Source organism: Accipiter gentilis, chromosome 10 (genome assembly GCF_929443795.1).
Source record: "Accipiter gentilis chromosome 10, bAccGen1.1, whole genome shotgun sequence".
NCBI classification, from domain to species: Eukaryota; Metazoa; Chordata; class Aves; order Accipitriformes; family Accipitridae; genus Astur; species Astur gentilis.
In genome coordinates, this window is record NC_064889.1 from 26,225,691 (window position 1) to 26,248,104 (window position 22,414).

Consider the following 22,414-nt stretch of genomic DNA (forward strand, 5'->3'; position numbering starts at 1 on the left):
CCAGCACCAGCTCCTGCCTGCAGCCTGGACAGGGCAGCCCCTGGCTCTAGGGGGTTCTTTACCGCTTGGGGGGCTTCTCTGTCCTGACCAGGGGCTGCAGGGGCACCCAGCACTGCAGGCTCCTGCAGTCACACTCCGGCGGGCAGCACAGCAGCTGGGGCTCCCTGCCTGCACAGCAGGCAGACACGACAGCAAGGTGCCCCCAGCCCAGCTGCAGGCAGAGGTGCTGGCAGAGCCTCAGGCCCCCTCCTGTGGCTGTGGAGCAGATACAGGCACCCCACAGGCCCAGCACAGCAGCACGGGGTGATGGCCCCTGGCCCAGCACCCTCCTGCCCCCAGGGCCAGGCTGCCCATCCAGGGCAGGGCCACCCGCAGCCACGGCACACAGAGCACAGGCAGCGGAGCTGGTTTGCATAGTTCTGAACATTTAATAACTCAGTCTCTCTAGTGTTATATCCACATCCATTAAATTAAAAACAGGCTCAGGAGGCAGCTCCCGGCTGATTAAATTACAAGAAAAAATTACTGTGCACCAAAAAGTTATTATAGAAAAATAGTCCTGTGGCCCCCAGCCGGCGGCTCCGTCCATGGCAGGCTGGGACTGGCGCTGGCACGGGGTGGGTGGGAGCCCATGCCACAGCCCCGGTGTGCGGCAGCGGACGGTGAAGGGGCTCGCGGCACCGGCCCCCAGCCCATGGGGAAGGGGCAGCGAGGGCAGGCGGCGCCGGGAAGGGGCTCCGGCAGGGAGCGGAACGGATTGTCACCAAGTGGGGGCAAGGCACGTCGGGGGGGCAGGGGCGCTCTGGGGGCTGTGGCTGGAGGGACGCTGGGCTCTGCCCAGCACAGGCAGGGTGCAGGCAGAGCCTGGGCAGCACAGGCACCAGCACTGCCCAACTGCCCCGGCCAGCAGCGCACCCAGCCCTGCCGAGGGGCAAAACAAGAGGGGGCCCGGGGCAGCCCCGCAGAGCAGGGTCTGTGCGAGGGGGTCCCTGCCCACACTGGGGGGCTAAGCCTCAGGCACAAGGCAAGGCGCGGCCCTGCCCCATGCTCTCTGGTGCAGAGGGGCTCCTGTCCACACTGCAGGCAGCCACAGCCACGGTGGGAGGGGCAGGCAGCGGGCAAGCAGGCAGCAGAGGCTGAGGCCTGGCCATTATTGCTGTTGAAGGGCACGGGTGAAGGCGGACAGGCCCTCAGGAGGTGGTGGGGAGCCGGGACACAGCGGGCCGAGCCAGGGACACGGGCAGAGGCCCGGCAGGTGCCGAGGGCGGCAGGGGCAGGGGGATGCCGTGCCGTGGGCTAGGCTCAGGGCACAGCCACTCCTGCCCCGGCCAGCCCAGCCTGAGCAATGACAACCCAGGGACCCCACATGCTGCCCATGCCAGGGGACCTGCATGACCCCCCCAGCAGCAGCTGCCCACCTCGGGCAGGGGACATGGCTGCCAGTGCAGGGCCAGTGAGCGCCAGGGGCCCCGCTGCCATCAAATACCCCAGAGTAGGGTACAGGATGGATGCAGGGCCAAGAGAGATGGTGCAAGACTGGGACGGTGCCGAGCTGGGGACGGTGTTGGCGGGGCCATGCCCGGCAGCCCAGGCCAGGGCCAAGGGACAATGCCAGCGGGTGGGGAGCCCCGGGCTGCTGCGGTGCAGGAGGGGGATGGGGGCAGAGTCCGGGGCCCCTCGGCCTCACCTGCCCCGGCCCCACAGTGCTGGGCAGGGAGGAGGGAGGGGCGGGAGGGCTCATCAAAGGGCACTTTGGTCTCTGATGAAGGCAGTCCTCTCACTGTGGGCCTCGTACTCCTCACCGTCCGACTCAGAGGGGCCCTCCTCCTGCCAGATGTCGGAGGGGAGCCCCTTGTAGGAGATAATCCCGCTGTCCAGAGCATAGACCTTCACACCCCGCAGACTGAAGCCTGAGCGTGCCTGCAGCACCAGGAAGACGGTGACAAAGATGACGACGATAAGGATGCAGCTGAGACTGGCGATGAGGACAGGCAGGTTGGCTGGAGGGGGGACCTTGGCCAGCCCCTCACCGTCTGCCAGAGCAGGGGACGCACGGCTGCTCTGCGTCTGGTGGGAGCAGGAGAGGTCCAGGCTGCTGAAGTGGGAGTGCGCAGGGCAGGTGAGGCACTGGTTGGGGCCGGGCCCCACGCAAGTGGCGCAGGAGGGGTGGCAGGGCAGGCAGAGGTGGGGCGCGATGGGCTCCACGCTGTTCTCCAGGTTGTAGTGCGTGCTCTGGACACCGGGTGCAAAGCCGGGAGGGCAGCGCTTCAGGCAGCTCTTCTGGTGCAGGTAGTACCCCTCCTCGCAGACTGTGGGAAAGGCAGGGTCAGCGCATGCAGGGGGAGCCACCTGCATCCCATACCCCCGCCCCCTCCCTGCCAGCCCCGCACTCACCCACACAGGTCTGGCTGGGGGTCAGGGTCTTGCAGCCGCTGCTCTCCAGCTGGTTGGAGAGGCTGGGGGAGTCAGTGGCCGTCCCATACAGCACGAGTGTGAACTTGGTCAGTGTGCCTGCAATGACATGGGGTGAGGACCACCGACACACCCGTGGGACCACCTGTGCTCGGGACAGGCACAGGGAGGGGGCTTGCACTGACCCTGCCACAGGCAGCCCATTACCTGGAAGAGTACCCGACGTGGGACCATGCCCCTGCACAGGGCTGCCCACAGGGCAGGGGGCAGCCAGGCCAGCTGTGACAGGGGGAACCTGCTGCCCCAGACCCCCACAGCCCCAGAGCAGCTGCATCCCCTCCAGCTTCTCCCCAGCCAGGTCACTGCAAAGCATCTTGAGGTGTCACTGGCTCTGCTCAAGGGGGCTGGGGGGACACTGGGCACCCACTCTGCTCCCATTCCCACCCTGGGCTCAGAGGGAGGCAATGGTGGGGGTGAGGCCAGCCCAGCCCTACCGTAGTTGTTGGCGTCGCTGGTGTTCTCGATCTCGAGCACCCATTCCCCAGAGGGATCCTCGTCCCATGAGTGTGTCGTCATGAAGGCCCAGTCATTGAAGCCATCAGCCGAGAAGTCATGGGGCCTGTACAAGGAGGGGAAAGAGGTGGGTGCCAGTGTCCCGCAAACACCTGCGACACCCCGCAGCCCAGCACCTACCTGGCAGCCAGGAGGGTGGACCGGGTGCCCATGGGACTGACAAGGTGGATGGCCAAGTCCCCCCGACGGTTGTAGGACAGCGTCAGCCTGGCCTGTGCGTGCTCCAGCCGGCTGATATAGTTGGCTTTCCCCAGGCAGGCATCCACCTTCCGCCGCACCTCCAGGCGCTTCCCAATGTCCCTGTCAAGGACGGGGAAGAGTGAGCCCAGTCCTAAGCCCTGGGGCACGCATCAGGGTGCTCCAGCCCCTGCCACCCACTGCTGGGCTTTGTGGCTGCCCTGGGAACCGGGTGCTGTGTCCCAAGGCAGCTGGAGTGGGAGGCAAGGCAATCCCACAGCGGCTGGCAGCACCTCCTCTCCATTCCCAGACAGGGCACAGGCAGCAGGCAGGCCTGCCCCAGTTCCTAGGCACAGCTGGGTTTGCTCTGCCGAGCACACGCTGCCTGGTGCCACCTCCCCAGCCGCTGCTCCATGCCAGCCCTGAATGGGCCCCTTCTTCACCCGCTGCCAGGCCAGCTACACCCTGCACGGTGTGGCCAGGGACTGGATGGGCACGGCCATCCCCAACCCAGTGCTCCTGTGCAGCTGTCCCCCTGGCAGTCAACTGTGGCGCCAGCCCTGGTGCCAGCACAGGATACCGGTTGCAAGAAGTGCCCGCTCTGGACGGGCAGGGGTGGGTCCCAGGGGACCAGGGCAGAGCAGCAGGCACACACAGGGCCCAGCCCTGGCTTCCTCCCTGCCCAGGGATGTCTCCCTCCCTGCTGAGAGCCCCTGGGGAGCGCCCTGGCCGCACATGAGACTCGGCACACATTGCACTGCAGCAGTGGGAGCCAAACAGGAATAAAAGGAGCTTCTGTCTGACCCCTGAAAAGCCCCTCTGTCTGGGGATGACTCGTGCCGGCTGCTCCCAAACCACAGTGCCCCAGCCTGCCTGCACCCCCACGGTGCCCAACCCGACCTGGCCCCAGCAAGAGTGGGCAGGCTGAGCAGTTGATGTCAGTGCCGGACAGCTGAAGGCGCCCTTCCCAGCTCTCCCTAAGCTCTCACAGGATGGCCTGGGGTCTCGGGGACAGCTCAGCCCTGGACATCGTTCCCACTCCCCGCCTTGGACCCAGAGGCACTCGGGCTCCTGCGTGGGGCTGTGCACTGGGCGGATGCTGGGCAATGCCCTCCTGGGCTCACCAGCCCTTACTTCGGCTCCGTGAGGACGTCAATGACACACTTCCTCTGAGGTCCCACCGTGGTCCAGTTCTTGGCCAGGCTCACCATGGCCCCGGCATCCAGCAGGCCGTAGCCATAGGAGTGGCTGACTGTGGACAGAAAGGGGGTCAGTGCCACTCCTGGGGGTCGGGACATGTGCCCATCCCCACTGTGCAGCTCACCAGGGCCTCCTGCCTCCTTTGCCCCCCAGGGATGCAAGGGTGCTCTGCCCAAGCACCCCCAGGCTAGCGATGCTTGTGGGAATGGGAGCCCCTGGTCCACCCCCAGGACCCCGGTACCTTTGCGGCCAACGCCATTGGTGACCCAGTCATTGGCATTGAGGTGAGCCGGCTTTGATGTCTGCACCACCAGGTGCTGCATGTCCCGCCAGGTCAGGTTCTTGCTGCGGGGAGACACGGGGCTCAGGCAGCTGAACCCGGCTCCTCCCAGCCCCAGGCAGGTCCGTGCCCAGGTGCTGCTGCCTCATGGGGCTTGTGTGGCCACCCCTAGCCCAGCCCTGCTCTGCGCCCGCCCTTACTTGGCTTCCAGGGCGAGGGCGATGATGCCAGCAGCCAGGGGTGCTGAGGCGGACGTCCCTGTGTGCGATTCGGTGCATTTCTGTCTGAGGTCAGTCGTCACCTGCAAGGAGGAGTGCTGGGGTAGGAGGTGCTGTGGGCACTAGCCACGTCCAGGATCTGGCTCAGGGGCTTGCGTCCCTACAAGGGCCGCAGGAGGCGAGGCAGAGCCGCCGCTCCTGGGGCAGCTCATGAGCTTCCCTCCAGAAGTCCTCAACTCATGAGGCCGAGCCCTGGGAACGACCCAGAGGGAGGCAGCATGGCACAGTGGGGCCAGCCCTGCTCCCAGCACTGCAGCCCACTCGGCTCCCAGAGGGATGCCCATGGCAGCCACAGCTCACGGCACATCCCACCCCTGTGAGCCCCCAGCCTGCAGACACTAACAGCCCCAACTCACAATCTGCTTCTCATTCTGGTTGCCGCTGCTGTAGGTGGTGGCAAGGGTGGAGGAGCAGGCCTCGCTGTACCAGGGCACGTTACCATACTGCGTGGTGCTGCTGATGGACAGTGTGTAGATGCTGTTGGTGTAACCGTCACAGTTGCAGCTGTCGTGCTCACGGCCCCCGTTCCCGGACGCCCAGACGAAGATGGAGCCCAGCCCCCCTCGGCCCTAGCAACAGAGGCAGGGTGAGGGCCAGGCCAGTGTCACCCACGCTGCTGCAGGGCAGGAAGCCCCAGGCTGAAGCTGGGGACATGCGGACGGTGCCCAGGGCTCTTGCAGCCTGAGTGGGAAAGACTGAGCAAATGCAGCTGGGACACTGGGAGACAGCGGGATGCCACCAGTCATGGCCCATGGGCCTGGGCACCTGGCACTGCCATCCCTCACCACCGCTGTGCCTACAGAGGGAGCTGGGGCACCTCTGCAGAGGCTACGGGGGCTTCCCCAACAGGCAAGGCACTGTGTGGCAGGAGGCTCTGTCAAAGGAGAGCTTCCAAGAACTGATGTCTTTTTCCACTCGGAAATTACCCAGGCTGACTCTGCCTGTGTGGGATTTGCAGCCGCCTGGCAGCACTGTGGGAGCTCAGCAGAGCAGTCCCAACCGGCTGCTCAGCACCCAAAAGCCACAGCTCCACTCACAGCATGTGACATGACAGAGCTGGCATGGCACAGTGAGGCGAGTTTGCCAGCATGCCTTGCACAGCACACCCATCTCTCCATGCAGGGATTCCCAGACAGAACATGGGGCACAGCTAACCACGTGGGCTGCACCACAGCAATGCCAAGGCACGGGCTGCACTGACAGCACATGGGGACAGCGGGCGGACAGGCAGAGGAAGGGAGGGCGAGCAGCTGGCATGAAACCAGGCAGGGACCAGCACAGGGCTTTGGAGAGCAGGGAGGGACCATCCCAGCATGGGGCTGCTCAGGAGCCCTCTGAGCAGGGAGGACAGGGCTGCTCAGAAAGGCGAGATAAGTACCCAGCACGGGAGGAGCCCTGACTCAGAGCCATCATGCAGGAAGAACAGGAAAAACCAACAGAGCCTGATCCTGGAGATGGGCTGGAAGACAGCTCATTGCAGGAGGGCTGGAACAACAACCAGGGCAGTCAGAGCAAGGAAAACCTGGGGGCAGGGGCAGGAGCTCAGCCAGCACTCCCCCAGCCAACTCTCCTGCTCACCTGGCTGACCCCTCGGAAGAAAGCCTCCTCCGCCAGCCGGGCCGGGCCATCCACAGTCTTGCCATCGTCCTCAGGGCCCCAGCTGGCACTGTAGATGTGGATGTGGTTGGGATTGAGGCCCAGGGAATGGGCCTCCACAGCATCAGTCACCTCCCCATCCAGCATGCGCACGCCTAGGGCCAGAGAGCAGACGTCACGGGCGACGGGATGGGGCAGGGCGGCCGTGTGCCACAGGGCAGTGGTGCCACTGGTGAGAGCCCTCCCATCCACTGCTGCCGCCCCATGCCATGGGCCATCACAGGGCTGCCCTGGCCAGCAGTGCCAAGATCCCCAGCACAACCCACTCCTCCAGCCACGAGGCGCCCGCAGAGCCCAGTGCAGGCTTTGCTTCTGGCGCAGGGCAGGGTGGCACCCACCTCCGATCCTGGCGTTGTAAGCCACGCCAACACCACAGATCCCATTGTTTGCCACAGCAGCGACTTCCCCGGCGCAGCGTGTGCCATGTCTGCAGTCAAAACAGGACCAAGCATGCTCAGATGAGGCACAAGGAGCACAGGGCTGGGCACCAGCCGCAGCTGGAAGGACCAGTACCCAGGCTGCCTCCCGTCCCTCCTGAACCAGGCAGCTGACAAAGGCCCTGCAGGGCTCCTCTGTCTACTCTCCTGCTCCAGAGCAGGGGGATGAATGGCCTGGACTGGCACTGGGCAGCCCCAAAGGATGCTGGTTGTGTCAGAAAGGGAGGCAGGGGGTTTCTCTGTGGGGCAGAAGCATGCCACCACCGCTGCACCCTCCTGCAGTCCGTGAGGGCTGGCACTGCCACTGAGTCCCTGCTGCAGCTGGGCTCTGCCACCCTTGCCTCTGTCTCCTGCCTCACCTGTTGTCATTCATCTGCGTGTAGCGGGGCTGTGGGTCTGGGTCCTGGTCATTGACATCAAAGCTCGCCCCTGGATCCTGGAAGACAGATCTGGCAGTTAGAGACCATCTACCCTGGCCACCAAGCCCCACCATGAGGGCCATGCCTGTGCTCCATGGCCCTGAGGCTGGGCTGAGCAGGGGGGCAGGCTCCACTCCCACCTCCATCACTTCTTTCCATGTCCCGCCATGGCAGGCACGAGCCCTGCAGCTCCAGGGCTGCACTGAGCAAACGCAGCCACCCAGACAGGCTCCCACAGCACACCACCCTGCAGCATTGCCCCACACTTACATAGTTGCCCTCCAGGTCAGGGTGGTTCTTCTCAATGCCATCATCCAGGATGGAAACCACGATGCCCTTGCCCGTGTAGCCCTGCTCCCAGGCCTGACGCACATTCAGGTCCCGCTGGTTTGTGTTGTACTGCCAAGAGAAGTGCTGGCAATAGGAACTGTGCCCAGTCACTAGCACTGCAGCTGGGGTGTGCCCGGACCCCTCCCAGGCCCGGCTGTAAGGGCAGGCAAGAGGCAGCCTTCACCCCTCTCTGCTGTGGTGTGGGATGAGGAAACCCCGGAGGACCCAGGCACAGCCGGCTGAGGAGGGCCGCTCCAAAAGGAGGCTGAGCCTCAGACTGCGTTTGGAGCCCATAAACATGGCTCCCTTTGCAGAGATCAGGCTTGTGCCAGAGTTCAACGACACAGAGAGGCACAGGCATGGACCCCGTTCCTGGGCCAGGCAAAGGGCTGCTCCCCACTAGTCCAGCCCCAAGCTCTCCCCAGCCCTGCCAGCACCCTGGCAGGGAGCCACAGCTCCATGAGCACAGCCTCTTCCCTGGGCTGTTCCTGGACACACAGCACCAAGTGGCTGCCTCAGGCCTTCCTCCTCCTCCTCCTCCTCCCTGCCAGCCTGGCCGGCAGCAGCAGCAGCCACCTGACAGCCATCCCTCGGATGACGCAACCGCATACCCAGAACTTGCATTCGCTGTCACAACTGTGTGGCTCCCTTCCTCGCTTGGCACTGTGCAGCCCCTGCCCAGCACTCACCAGGTACCACTGCTGCGGGAACTTGGGGTCTGTGGGCTCCATGAAAACGTCTCGCTTGGTCCTGCGCTTTGCCACCTGCTGCTCCAGCCACTGCACCTGGGGGCAGAGAGGGCATGGGGCTCCATTGCTGCCCCCTTGGCAGCTCTCGCCTGTGCCAGCAGCTCCCCAGGCCCCCTGCCCTCCAGCCAGCAACTTGCCCAGAAGGGCTGTCCCTGGGGAGCTCACAGCCAGCTGCCAGCATGCTGGCAGAGCAACCGCAGCACCCAGACCATCCCTCCTGGCCTCCCCTGTCCAGCTATGCCAGGGCGGCAGTGCCGGGTGTCCCGCAGCAGACTCTGCTCCAGTGGAGCAGGAAGGTCAGAGCGTAGAGCTCTGCAGAGCAGCAGGCTGCCAAGAGCCTGCCAGCTGCTGCGACATGCTGCATGCCCCGCTGCGCTGCCAGCGTGCCAGGCCCCTGGGCTGGAGCCAGGGGCCAGAGGTCACAGCAGCCCTGCCACACCACCACGCTGGGATCTGGCACTGCTGGCACTGCCCTGCACACCTTGCCCTGCGTACAAGGACAGAGAGCCCTGCAGGGAGCAGAGGCTGCCCTGTGCCCTGCGATCACAGCAGCCCACAGGGTGGTGATGCCAGTTCTGTCGACCCCCTGCCCCTGCCAGCCACGTGCTGGGGTCCCACCTGGCTCTACCATAGGTCTCAGAGCCAGGGGCTGGTTCAAGGCAGCTCAGCCCACTACTGGCTCACATGGCAGTATGACGTGCCCAGGATCAAAGACAGGCCCCTGCAGATGGCAGGTAGGACCCCCGCGCTGCACATACCTGTGGTTCCCTGGCCAAACGGCTGTGCCAGGGCTGGTGGGGTGAGAGGGAACGCTTCACCACACCACTGTGCCGAAAGTGGTAATAGTCACCAAAGATCTGCAACAGAGAAAGGAGCAGGATGGACAGGAGAGCCCGGTCTCTCTGATTCCCCATCCCACCACCTGCAAGCCCGAGCCCTGGGGGCTGCCCCACGCAGGCTGGGCCCCCGACTCCAGAGCAGCTGCTGGGGCTCATGTCCAGGTACATGGGGCAGTATCTCCTGCGAGAGGCTGCGGGAGCTGGCAGCTGGTGACAAGGCAGCTGGGGAGACCCTGGGGCCACAGCAACACAGCCTCTGCCCACCTCACCCTCCCACAGACCCCCACGTGGCAGTATGTCCTAAATTTTCCAACAAAGCTGCTGCCCTGGCAGGAAGACCTAAAGGAAGCAGTGGCAGAGAGGGACAGGCCTTTCGGACCCAGCCTGGAAGAGGCACCAACCTCAGGAGACAAAACCACTGCTCCTCTCCCAGACCCAACCAGCACCCCCTGCTACTGGTGAGGGGAAACTCTGGGGGGCTTGAGGCCCCACTCCCCAGGTGGCCCCAGCCAGGGCAGGGAGACTCTGAGCCAGCCTCTGCTCCTCCAGACAGGCCACTCACATAGCCCTTCTCCCCGTGCACCCCAGGCCAGCACCCCACCAGAGCACCCACCCAGAGCTGGTCTCAACATTGGGGCACAGCCAGCTCCAGCAGAGCAAAGCGAGGGGGCACACAGGCATCCGACCCCAGGTGGGGCAGCCACCAGCCGAGAAGCCATGCTGCGATGGCCCCGGCTCAGCTCCCATGCACATAGGGATGGCCAGTTGGGGCTGCGGCAGGACGGGACTCCAGCACAGCCTGGCTGGGCCAGGAGGCCATGCAGCCGCCCAGCCGGTTATTTTTAAACCCCAAACCCTCTCCAGTGCTGTCATTTCCTTATCCCCTCCTGCATGTCCTGGAGGCTGGCCTGGCCGCGGCGGCCCCACCCCTGCCGCCCAGGGCCTCCCAGCCCAGCAGCCTGCCTGGTCTGGGGAGAAGGGAGCCGAGTGCCCACCCTGCCCTGCTGGAAGCCACAAAGCCTGGGCAGTGGCCACCGGCAGGATCCAGCTGCCCAGGCTGCGCCATCGCCTGCAGGGCCGGGCTGCAAGGGCTGCGGGAACACGAGGGAGAGGACATCTCGCCCTCCACTGCCCCAGGTTGCCGCAAAACAGTGTGGTTGCAGCTAACGAATGCCCCCAAGCTTATCAGAGCTCTGCAGATGTGCCACTACCCTGGCCAGCCACACAGCCAGCTAGAGCCGAGGAGGGGAGGAAAGGTGCACCCAGCTGACCGGCACCTTCAGCCCTGGGGCAGCAAATCCAGGATGCACCTCTCCAAGTCATGCGCTTCACCCCAAAGCCCCCACTGTGCTCTGCAGGGCAAGGGAAATGCACCCCAGCACTTGAAGCCAGGCCTCCACCACCCCTGCTTGAGGGGAACTGCCTGCCAGCAGGACAGGCCCCCACCCACCCAAGGGGAATTGTTCCACTCCACAGGGCTCCCCCCCACAGCACAAGACCCCTGCGCACCAGCCTCTCTCTGTGGGTAGGAAAGGGAATGGACTCAACTCATGGCAGCCCAGCACTGGCGGCACAGGATGGCAGCAGCCAAACAACAGGGTCAGGAATTGTGTCCACGGCTCCACCACCACGGGAGTCTGGTGCTCACAGCACACTGGCACACGTCAGTCTGCAGGGAAGGGGCAGGCAAAGCCCCCAGCTGCCAACTCAGGACCCCACTTCTCTCTGCATGTGTTCCCTGGACTTTGGACCATGGGGAGCAAGCTCGTGGCGGGGGACAATGCAGCCTGCCAGTCAACCCCACGCCATGCCAGCTGGTGTTATCCAGGGAAGCCGCAGACCATGCTGGCTCCCCAAGATGCAGTGTTCATGACATGGGGCTGCACTCCCTGGTGCCAGTGGCAACTGGGCGCTGCTCCTGTCCTTGGGCCAGTGGAGGAAAAGCCAGAACTTGGCCTGCAGCTCTCCACTCCTTCCCTGTGGGGCACGGGCAGGTGGCTGGAGCCCTGGTACAGCCAGCTGCAGAGCTGCAGCCCTGCCTGTTAGGGCAGGATAGTGACTCCAGCACTGACAGAGCCACTGGGGTCAGACCTGGGCCTGTTCCCTGCAGCACACTGTGTCCCCCCAGTAAAGCCCAGGACACCTAGCAGCTCAGAGCATCTGGGGAGGTGCCGAGGTGAAAAGCCTCTGCGCTGGGCTGGCGGAGGGGAAAGCAAGCTACAGGCTCACTGCCCTCCCCCAGCACCCCCTCACCCCCTCCAGGGATAAGGACAGAGACCCGATTGTTCCTGCACACAGATCATGGTTCTGCCTGGTCATCCAACTGGATTAGGTCTGCACAGACACTGCAGCGGCCGCCAGGAGCCGGCCAGCCCACGCACTTCCACCCTAATCCCTGCAGTCCCTGTCCTCAGCAAGGGCAGAGCTGCCCCCCAGCCCTGTGTCCCCCTGGGCCTGGCAGCACTGATCCCGTGGAAAGTGGTGCCAGCTCGCCGCTCCTGCCCTGACCTCCTGCCACAGCTCATGGACACCAGGGCCAGTGGGCTGCAAACACTCCTGCCCACGTCCCTAGGAGCAGGGCAATGTGCTGGGTGGCAGCCGAGGCTAGAAGGGACCTGCAGCCCAGTGGTACAGGAGGTAAGAGCACTCCTCCCTGGGCTGGTGCTGCTGGGGCCACTCAGCCCCAGTGTCCTGCCGCTGCAGCCCAAGGCCAGCATCAGCAGCCAAGCCCTTCCCCAGTGCTCCCCATCCCCAGCTGGGGCAGGCAGCGCCTGCACCCCCCAATCTGCACCAGCCCCAGCAGCATGAACCACTGTGTTCCCGCCTCACTACCACATCTGTCCCTCTCCTCTGACACTCGCCTCCCCCGCACCATCCTTTGGGTCCCCTTCAAGGCCACTAGCACCAGACACAGGTCCTGGCACCTCTCTGCCAGAGGCACCGCTGACCCAGGGGACTGACTGCCTGCCCTGGCTCCGCAGGCAGCAGCAGAACAGGGAGTACGCCAGGACAGCATGCCTCCAAGGACAGTGTCCAGACCCCACGCTGAGGCCAGGATCCTCTCAGATAAGGACCCTGGGGGCCTCTCACTGGGGCACTGCCAGAAGCACCCGGTCCCCCCCCTTGCAGCCTGGCTGCTGCATCCTGTCCCAGCAGCACACCCTCCCCAGGAACAGCAGCCCAGAAACCTCCAGAGGGGGAAAGCCTGGCTCCTTCCAGCTCTGCTCTTTGCACCAGGCCACCACGGCTCCTCTGCAGGAGTGGGCTGCCCAGGCCAGCCGAGCCTCATCCCACAGCACAGACACCGAGACAGGCTCCAGAACAGGAGAAAACATGCCCAGACCAGCAGCTCCTGGGCCACAGCCCAAGCTGCCACAGCCCACGGGGCTCTGCCTGCAGGTGCTGCCTCACTGCTGCTCTACCAGCAGCTGAGTGGGCCGGGAGGGCCGGGGGAGAGGTGCCAGCCTCTGGCCACAGAATGAACAGCGTGGGGAGAAGGTGAGCGCTGCTGGGCAGAGCTGGCACATAGCCTCCATGCCTCACAGGGATGGACCCCAAACAGGCCTGGGCTCCCCACTGAGCCACAGGGTCCTGCACAGCTCTGTGCTGCAGCCCAGGGCCTGACGGGCACCCCTGGGCCAATGGAGACATGGCTGCAGAGTCCAGTGCCCCTCAGCCTTGGCAGCTGGGCCTGGGACACGGCACCACAGCATGATGGGAAATGCTGCCAGGAGCAGGCTGATGGCACCTCAGTCCTGTCCCTGCTCCCAGGGGTCTTGGCAGAGACCTGGCCCAGCAGGACATGTCCTGGGCTGCTCTCCCGGTCCCCTCTGCACGGCAGTGGCCCTGGCCCAAACATGTCTTTTGCCCTGACATCAGCCGTAAGACACTTCCCGCAGACAGCACCTGTGTGAGGCCGCCCCATTGCCACCCCAGCACAGACACCCTCAGTGGGGCCTGGCCCTGGCACCCCCAAAGTTCCTTCCTCTAGCACAAATCCCAGAGGACTTGGGGCTCCCTGTCCCTGGAGCCCTGCGTACCCACCACCCCATGCAGGGCTCCTTTCAAGTGGCAGGACAAGGCACCCACCAGCTTCAGTGGTGGCCACCTTCTCCACCCGCTGCAGCTTGCGGCAGCTGCTCACAGCGAGGTCCTGACACAGCAGCCACAAGTTATGCAATTTCCTTTGGGATTTCGCCCCTCGCTTCCTTCCTGGAGAGCCAGCCCAGCCTGGCGGCAGAGCCCCACTCTCTGGGCAACAGACCCCCAGGCACGCAGGCAGCCCAGCAGGGGCTGGCAGAGACAAGCAGGCTCTGCTCCGCCAGTGCCAGCCTCACCTCGCCAAAGCAGTGCCTGTCCAGCTCCCTGTGCCTGCACGGGGGCCGTCCCTCTGGGCTGGCCCTGCTGCACCCGCTCCCGTGGGATCTCCTTGGCCCCCGCCTTGGTCATGGCAGCCGTGCTGGCGCCAGCTCCATCAGCTAAGCCCCCACCTGCCACCAGCCCAGAGGCTGGTGCCTTGCCTGTGGCACAAGGCAGAGAAAAGCCCCACAGATCAGCCTGCACCAACAGCACGGGGCAGCCGGCATTGTGCTACAACAGCAGCATCAAGAAGCGCTGGCCTGTGAGAAGTGGCCTGCCAACAGAGACATGTCTTGCCTGCAGCACCGCGCTGGCAAGCAGGAGCCTGGCCATTGGCCCACCGGCCCTGCGGTTCTCAGCCAAGGCCTGGCTTTCATGCTGACGTCTCAGGAGCCAAACCTGCGAGCACCCTTGCTACCAATGAGGGCACAGCCCACAGTCGGCCAGGGAAAGCAGAGCCGGCTCCCTGGGCCTGGAGCACAGGGAAGCTGGGTCCTGCCAAGGCTGCCAGGAGGAGAGCACCCTGGAGGTCCCCACACTGGGGACAAGGCCAGGAACAGCTAGGACCACAGGAAACACAAGGGGCCCCAGTTCCTTTGCCATGACCCTGTTCTCCCCACTCTGCTGCCAGGGGTTGATGGAGGTGCTGGTCCAGCACAGCTGTGCACGCTGCCCTGTCCCTCCACTGGCTGAGGGCAGAGAAAGCTGAGAGTGGTGAGGACCTGCTGACACACCTTCTGTGAAGGGCAGCTTAGGGCCAAGGACACATGGCCACTGTCAGACCGCCTGCTCTGGGGACACCCAGTAGGTGCTGCTGCCGTTCCAGCTGAGCCAAGGCTGTGCCGCGCTGGGGCAGCTCGCTGGGGGGAGCACCATCGGGAACCGGGAGCCCTCCTCTCCTCCACCAATGCACAGCACTCACAATTTTTTCACACTGGGATGGGCTTTTCCTCCTTCCCCCTCCAGCAGGCAGGGTGTGCTGTGCTGTGCCATGCCACCAGACCATCCCACTGGCAGGGGAAGGCCCCAGCTCCGTCCAGCTAATTACCACCCTTGAGTCAACACAACGGATGCTGGAAGGCTGCAGCAAACGGGTGCGAACACAGCAGCTCTGCTGCCAGAAAGAGCAGCCCCCAAGCCAGCTCCAGGGCCCAGCCCAGTGCCTGCCCAGCCCACAGCAGAGATGGCAGAAGACACCACTTCCATAGGGAGAGGGAAGCAGGGGACTTACCGGGCCCAGATTGAGGAATCCATGCTTCCTGGCCAGCCTGTCAGCCTCCTGGGGCCCTGCGGGGACGAGCACAGCCCAGGTGTTGGTGTAAATACGCTGGGCCAGCACCTCCTGGGCCAGGAGAGCAAGGGCAACCACCAGAGTCCAGTGCAGGAGCAGCGAGCAGGGTCTCAGATCCATCAGAGTATCGGAGTTCCTCTAGCTGGGGAGCAGGAGGGTCCCAGGAGCGGTGGGTCCAGCGGCCTCCCTGTGTCAGCACCCTGAAGCGCACTGGCCTCTCTGCCCTGCTGGCCCCTGCTCAGCCCAAGAGAGCATGGGGACAAGCCCACAACAGCTGAGCCAGAGAGCAGCAGCAGGAACAGACCGTCTGGGACAGCAGCACAATCTGCAGAGAGATGGAAGAGTGGTCAGGCCCCGGGGCGCCTCTCCTCAAACCCAGGAAGGGCTCTGCTGGACCAAGCCACAGCTCTGGCACCGGGCAAGGGGGCCTTGGCACACTGCACCCACTGTCCACTGTGGTTCACAGAGAGCTGCATGGGACCTGGGGCCCCGAGGAGCCATGGTGGCGGCTGGCTCCACAGGGCGCCCGCCCCGGCATGCTTGCCCCAGCATGCCACCGCTGTTTACCTTGCCTATTGCCCAATGTGTACTTACGCTCTGTGCTTACAAACACAGGAAACAAACCAGGAGGGGAGAAGGACACCGAAGGAGGGGAGAGGCAAGGCAAGGGAAGCCATGCCTCCTGCCACCACGGTCTGCAGCAGACAGGAGCCCCTTCTCCAACCGGGACGGGCCTATCTGGGCACAGAGCTAGGAGCAACTGGGATGGGAAGCCTGCCTCTCCAGTCCCAAAGGGAGACCAGAGGAGATGCCCACAGATGCTGTGTGAGGAACCCCAGTTAAACGAGAGACTGGAAGAAGGAAAGCCAGGGAGAGCCCTTGCTCTCTGGGGCTCTCTGGAGCCCCAGGCCCCAGCGCCTCCACAGTCAGCGATCGACCAGGCAATGCCTGGTAGCAGTGCCGAGCACCGTGCTGCCTGTCACCACCAGCAGCTCAGCTCTGCCCTTCCCCTGGAGCACAACATGGTGACACCGGTGTGACTCATCTTCACAACAGAAAGGAAACCGGCACAGGAACCAGGAAAAGGGGTACACCATCACCTCCAGCACCCACCCAGGGACCTGCACGCAGGGATGCCTGGGGACAGCTTGCTCCATGTCGGAGGCCAAGCACAAGAAGCTGGGAAGGCAGGTGGGGAGCAGAGCCGGGAGTGACCCACCCAGCGCAAAGGAGCCTGTAACATGACAGCACCGGTGTGAGCTCCACACACGGAGCTCCACAGGCACCCTGAAATACCGGGTCGTGTTTCAGAGACAGTGGGAAAGGTGAGAGTCAGCAGTGCCCAGGGGAGCCCCATCCCCCTCCACCAAGCAGCGGCCCCAGCGAGCAGGGAGCCTGCGGTGCTGCCAGGGGAGGAGAGCAGCTCCTGGCAGCCACCTGAGACCTCGCCGCAAGCTGCAGCGCAGACAGTGCCGCGATTCAGGCACGCTGCGGCTCCCCTTCCACGACCAGACCTCAGCCAGCTGCGGGCCTGGCCACCCTGCCAAGGCACCCAGAGCTGCCTACACACTGGGAGCAGAAGAAGGAAGGAGGGACAGCCTTGGGCTGCTGCAGGCCAGCCTGCACGGTGGGGTGCGAGCGGGGAAACAAGTCCCCACGAGCTCCCAGGCCACGCTCTCTGCTCCGCACCCACAGCCCCAGGAGCGGCACGCTGCCGATCACATCTGGCACATGCAGGGCAGCAGCTGGCCGGGATCCTTTCCGGCACCGACGGACACCAGCGCTTCCCTGCCAGCCGAGCCCCGCCGCCGCACGGCAGCGACACGGCAGTCCCCAGGCTGTGGCAGCGGCCCCGCGGCACGGCCGGAGCCGCCGGCCGTCCCCGCACCCGCAGGGCGAGTCCGGCGGCAGAGCCGCGGGTGGCTGCGAGGGCGGCCGGGCCGGGGCTGGCCCCACGGGCGCGACGGGACGAGGCCTGGCTGCCTCCTCGCCCTCGCCTTCTCGCGGCCGCTGCTCCGGCCGTGCCCACCGCCAGCCCCAGAGCGCGCCCGGGCCGGGCCGGTCCCCGGCCCGCGGTCGCCCTCAGCCCCAGCTCCAGCTCCAGCTCCCTCGCCGGGGCGGCCAGAGCTCCGCGTCCGCGGGTGCCCGCCGGGCGGGCAGACCTTGCCCCCCAGCCCAGACCGCGGTGCCCCGAGCCCGGGGCTGCCCAACGGCCGCGGCGCCACCAGCCGCTCCCGCCCGGCCCGGCCCGGCCCCACCACCGCCGCTGCCGCCCGGGGTCCCGCCCGGCCGGGGCCACCCCAGCTGTCAAACCGCCGGCGCCGGCGGGTCGAGCACCGTCCCCGCCGCCGTCCCCGCGCCCTTACCGCGCGGCCTGCCCGCTCCCGTCCCGCCGGCGGCCGGGCCCGTCTGTCGGCGGCGCCGCGTCACGCCGCGGGGCGCTCGGAGCGCCCGCCCCGGAGCCGGGCCCGGCCCAGGCAGGGGCGGCCGGGGCGGCCGGCGGGGCCGCTTGTTTACGCCGAGCAGCTGTCAGCGCCGCCCGCCGCCCCGCCCCGCGCCGACCGACCGACCGGCCCCGCACCGACCGACCGGCCCCGCTCGGCTCGGCGCGGCCCGGCCCTGCCCGGCTCCGCTCGGCCCGGCGCGGCGCGGCGCGGCCCGGCACGGCCGCCGCTCCGCCGGGCGCCGCCGGATGCCGTCACCGCCGCCTGCCCCGCCCGTCCCGCCGCCGCACCGGCGCCGCCGAGTTCTCCGCGCCCCTCCGCAGCCCCCGGCCCCGCTGCCCCGCGCTGGGCCCAGCTCCCCCCACCCCACCCCGGGCACCGCCAGAGCCGGGGCCGCTCCCCCTCCTCCCGGCCGGGGGTGACCCGCCCTCCGCCGACACCGGGCACGGCCCGGGGCTCAGCACAGCCGCTCCCCCGTCCCGACGCGGGGCCGCCCGTGCCGGCCCCAGCGGGAGACCTGGATCCGCCCCGTGAGAGCCCAGACCCCCCGTGGACCCTGGGACCCGACCGGGGGTGCGAGGGCGCCCGCAGAGGAGGACGCCCACGGAGAAGGGTGCCCAGAAGCCACCTCGCCTCGCCTCGCCTCACATCCCCGCGTGCCCAGCGTGGCAGGCGGCGGGTCACTCTGCGGCGTGGGGCTGGCAGGACACACGCCTACCCAGAGCGGCCCATTCCAGCCCCGGCAGCCGCCGGAGCAGAGGGGTTCCTCAACCAGGCCGACAGGAGCAGCACCAGCCTCCCTGCAAAGGCCGTGTCACAGGGTGCTGCAGCCCCGGGCCAGCACGCAGCCTGACAGAGAAACTGTCCGGAAAGCAGCAACACAAGGAAAATCCATCAGCCCAGTTTCAGGTTTCAAAAGAGAGGCTTCCACCAAGGAGAAAAGGTGAGAAGTGAATTGCAGCTCATCTTGGCTGCGGTCGTTCGTAAAAAACAATAGACTCTTGTCCCTTGCGTGCACGGGACCATGTCAAGAGCGATGCAAAAGCTGGGTCAAGAGCAAAAAGCAAAAGCAGCAGAACCCAAACTGACCTGACTCCTCCGCACCTCAGAAGGGGTCTGGGCAGCCCCGGGTAGGAGCGAGTCCTACAGCTCCTTACAGAGAAAAGGAAGTCGCTCAGATATCATGATCGAGATCGTGAAGCATTAGCAATCGCACAGGAAACAGTCACCTTGGTAACTGAGATGCTGAGAACAGCCCAGAAAATCTGGCACAGGGCAGGTTTTTCTGTTAAACTGGGTTAGTTTTGCAGGGCAGACGCCTGGCTGCAGCATCACCCCAGGGGCTCAGGCCAGGCTGACCCTGCTCTCCGGCCCCAAGAGCCGCCACCAGGCGCCACCAGCCGCAGGAGCTGTGGTACCCTGGGTCCACCTTCTGGGGCCATGGTCCCGCTGGGCAGCCTGGAGGGGCCCTGGTACCCCATGGACGTGCAGCACTCACCCCTGTGCCACCTCAGCCTGGTCGGGAGTCGTTCCTGGTGGCCAGTGAGCCCAGGCTGGCCCCTGGATGCGCAGCCGAGCCAGGAGTGCCCAGCAGAGTTATAAAGGGGATATTTGTGCTAGGGGATATTTGTGCTAGGGGCAGGTCCTGAGCTGGACCCTGGCCCCATGGTGGGAGGGAGGGCGGTAGGCGGGCTGCCTCGCCTGGCCCCCGCCCGTGCGCCTTGTCTTAAGATGCCTCTTTTAGGTGCTGGCAGTCGTGCCCGGGCAGGTGACAAGCTGCTGCACCTGGCCCCTGTGACATGTCACACAGGGGAGAGGAGCTGACAAAGGGCCCTTGTCACCACGGGGCTTATCTCGGTGCCGCAGGGCAGGCAGGCAGGAAGCACCCCTCTCTTACATAAACTATTGGCTTTGGACCCGCACTTACCCCGCACCCCTGCCAAAGACAACGCCTGTAACTGGGGAGCACTTGGCTGCAGCACAATGCCACGGATGTGAATGGGATCTGCTTTCCCAGCAGCCCCCCAGGGCTGGGGGCCAGCTGCAGCCAGAGCAGAGAGCAGGGCCATCAGGCTGCATCTGAAGGGCTGCTGTTCCCCCCACCCCTTAGGGGACTGCTCGGCATTCCCTCTACTCAGCCCCTACCTACGGGGCACTAAGGGGGTGAAGCAGCTACTGCAGCAGCGTCTGCCAGTACCATGAACCCTCCTCTTGGACATTTAAGTGACTTGGGGGCTATCGCTTGGAGACATCAGCCCACTCCGGCTAGACCACCAGGAGCAGGCCACTCGGCACAGCGACTCCCAGTGCACCATCGTACCGGCAGCGTGCTACCGCCAGCCAGCCAGCAGCTCCCTGCGAGGCCTGCCCTCCGGGCGATGTCCCTCAGCATCCCCTGGAGCCCACACTGTAGGCACAAGGGCCAAACTACTCACTGGGGCTGGGGGGAGACCCCGCCATGCTCCTCTGCACCGAGCATACTGTGTGGTGTGGCCTGGCAGCACACACAATCAGTAGAAACCTACTTTCATGGAAAAATCAGGTCAACTTTTGGCTTTCGGGTTGCAGAGATTGCACAAGCTCCAACAGTGATGCAACTGCCCATCTGCCCGAGCTTTCCGGGAGGCAGAGCAGCGACGGGGCTGAACCCCTGCCCACAGGCACCCCCAGCCTGGGGGAAGCTTGGGGACACAGCAGGACTGTGGCAGTGCTGCTCCCCAGCAGCCACCCAGCAGAGCAAGGGCAGAGGGCCCTCACAAACAGTGGAGAAAACCAAATAATGGGCAGCAACGGCAGGCAGAGGACATCCAGAAGGACCAAATCAGTAACTAAATGTTTACCTGGAGCACAGCAACCCCCTCTGCCCCCATGCCCATGCTGGTGCAGGGGTGACCCCGCAGCGACTGCTGTGCTGTGAACATGTGTCCCCAGCCCCCCCCCTCCCCACCTGTGCCCTCTTCCGCAGTCCCCTTACCCTGGAGTCTCTCCGGTCCCTCTCCTCCCCTCCCCTCACTGCTGGATGCTAGCCGCAGGCTCCTGGGAAGGCCCCAGCGCCCCTGGAGCTGGGACTGCCATTGCCCAGCCAGGAGCTGCGCTCTGCAGGGTCCCGCCAGCTGGAGAGGCTCTATTCATAGCCATGCTCCCAGACACAACATCTCACTGTGGTCACACATGGGGGACTTCAACGCCCAGCCCAGACACTCTGACCTTGCCCTGCGGTACAACTGCAGACACAAACAGCAGTGGCACAGGGTGGTTCTGTAACTTTATCTGCCTCTGTCATCAGCAGCCGTAATGCTGCCAAGGTATAGACCCGCAGCCTTGCCACAGCACTGCCCCTGCTCTGGGCTGTGGCGTGTTGCACCCTGCCTTCGCCTGTCCCCCCATAACTGCAGCTGTGCGGGTGCAGGAACATCCTTGCCCGCCCGAGCACCATAAGGTGCCTGCGGCACTTGGGGGCTCCGCGCAGGAACACAAGTAGATGTGTGCGGGCAACACCCGGGCAGAGAGCCCACCTGCAGCCCTTCAGCAAAAGCCCCAAAAAGAGACAGGTAGGCTGGGGAGGGGCTGCCTACAGATAGACACACAAATCTAGCCCAAAGCCTGGCAGGTGCAGGTTTTCACCAGCAAGCTGGCAGAGCACCAAGGAGCAGCCTGGTCTGTGCCGGGTGCTGGCCGGGCTCCGGGCTCACTCCCGCCAGCAGCTGCCAGCCTCACACCACCCCAGGAACGAGGGGCTCAGTGCTACCCACCCCTGCTGCAGCCCGGCTGCCGACTGCCAAGCTGCTGCAGGGCCGACACGTCAGCAGCCATTGCACTGGGGAGAGGGGGCTGGGGCTGCCCTCAGCCACACGAGCTCTTTGGCAGCCCGTCTCCTGCATCCCCAGGGGATCCGGTAAGGGCAGGCACAGAGCCATGACACCCCCGCACACCCCATGCCACGATGGGTGCTGCAGGGCCCTGTCCTAGGAGACCTCCTGCACCCCTCCCTGCAGGGCTGGGACCCCCCACGCAAGCTCGGGCAATGCCAGCATTCGGTTTCTCCAGCTTGGCTGTGCCTCTCAAGGGGATGTGGGGCAGAGAAGACACGTCACAGGCCAAGGGCCGCTTCTCACCACGGCTTCCAATGCCTGCGGTCACAGAACCGAGCCAGGCTGTGAAAGCATTTCCCTGTTTGCTGAGGTCTTTAGTTTTGCTTCACCTGAACGGGACATTATGTGCTTTGTGTGCAATTTCCAAGCTTTCCTTTAACTGGTGTGTCTAATTGCTTCACCAAGTCCTATGTCAAAGCTCACTCCTTGCCACGGTGGCACAGGACTCACTAAGTGGGAACACACTGTGATAACCCTGAAGATTAGTATCTCATCAGATGACCAAATGCAGAGCGGGAGCTCTAATTGCTGTCCAGGCATAAAGGCCAGAAACGCATGAATGAGCTCTTGCTTAATCCTGGGAAGGACCATCAGTTGCTGCAGGGTTATAAAGCTACTAATGCCTGGGTTGTTAAGGCAAACCACAAGCTACAGGGAGCACCAGGGGAGCCCTCAGAGCTGGGGTCCTGCCGCACACCCCGTCCCTCCTCCCCGCACAGCTCTAACAGGGCTGTCCCAGCTCCTCCAGCTGCTGCAAGGATGTGCTGAAGGAGGGGGGACCCGGGGAGAGTCTGCAGGTCTGCCTGGGGCAGGAACCGGGTTGTCTGAGACAGTTCCTGGAAGGCTTTGCAGGGAGAGCCTTCCCCCTCTGCCGCAGCAAGGACCCAGACCAGGACAGCCGAGTGCAGCCAGCCAGCACTGCAAGGGGTCAGGTCCACCTGTCCCCACCATGCCTAGGGCGGCCATCCCCTGCCTGCAGCCCGGCAGGGTCACAGTTACCCAACTGGATCAGCCCAGCCCTGGCCCGCAGGGGTGCTGGGGCGAGAGAAGTCTCCCAGGAGGGAGCCTGCCTTTGTGCCAGCCTCAGGACCTCTGCAA

General features: G+C 65.2%; 1 protein-coding gene across 1 annotated transcript; it reads right to left on the reverse strand.

Moving 5' to 3' along the window:
- Nucleotides 1–405: 405 nt before the first annotated feature.
- On the reverse strand, nucleotides 406–17,605 carry FURIN (furin, paired basic amino acid cleaving enzyme). Its single transcript, XM_049812050.1, has 16 exons — nucleotides 17,367–17,605; nucleotides 14,941–15,325; nucleotides 9,270–9,368; nucleotides 8,452–8,547; nucleotides 7,703–7,831; nucleotides 7,373–7,449; nucleotides 6,915–7,003; nucleotides 6,499–6,671; nucleotides 5,277–5,489; nucleotides 4,843–4,943; nucleotides 4,604–4,707; nucleotides 4,297–4,414; nucleotides 3,106–3,285; nucleotides 2,907–3,031; nucleotides 2,395–2,511; nucleotides 406–2,309 (listed from the first exon to the last, which is right to left on the reverse strand). The coding sequence occupies exons 2-16, from the start codon at nucleotides 15,118–15,120 to the stop codon at nucleotides 1,741–1,743; spliced, it is 2,370 nt and encodes a 789-aa protein (XP_049668007.1). The 5' UTR covers nucleotides 15,121–15,325; nucleotides 17,367–17,605; the 3' UTR covers nucleotides 406–1,740.
- Between the last annotated feature and the right edge of the window lie 4,809 nt (nucleotides 17,606–22,414).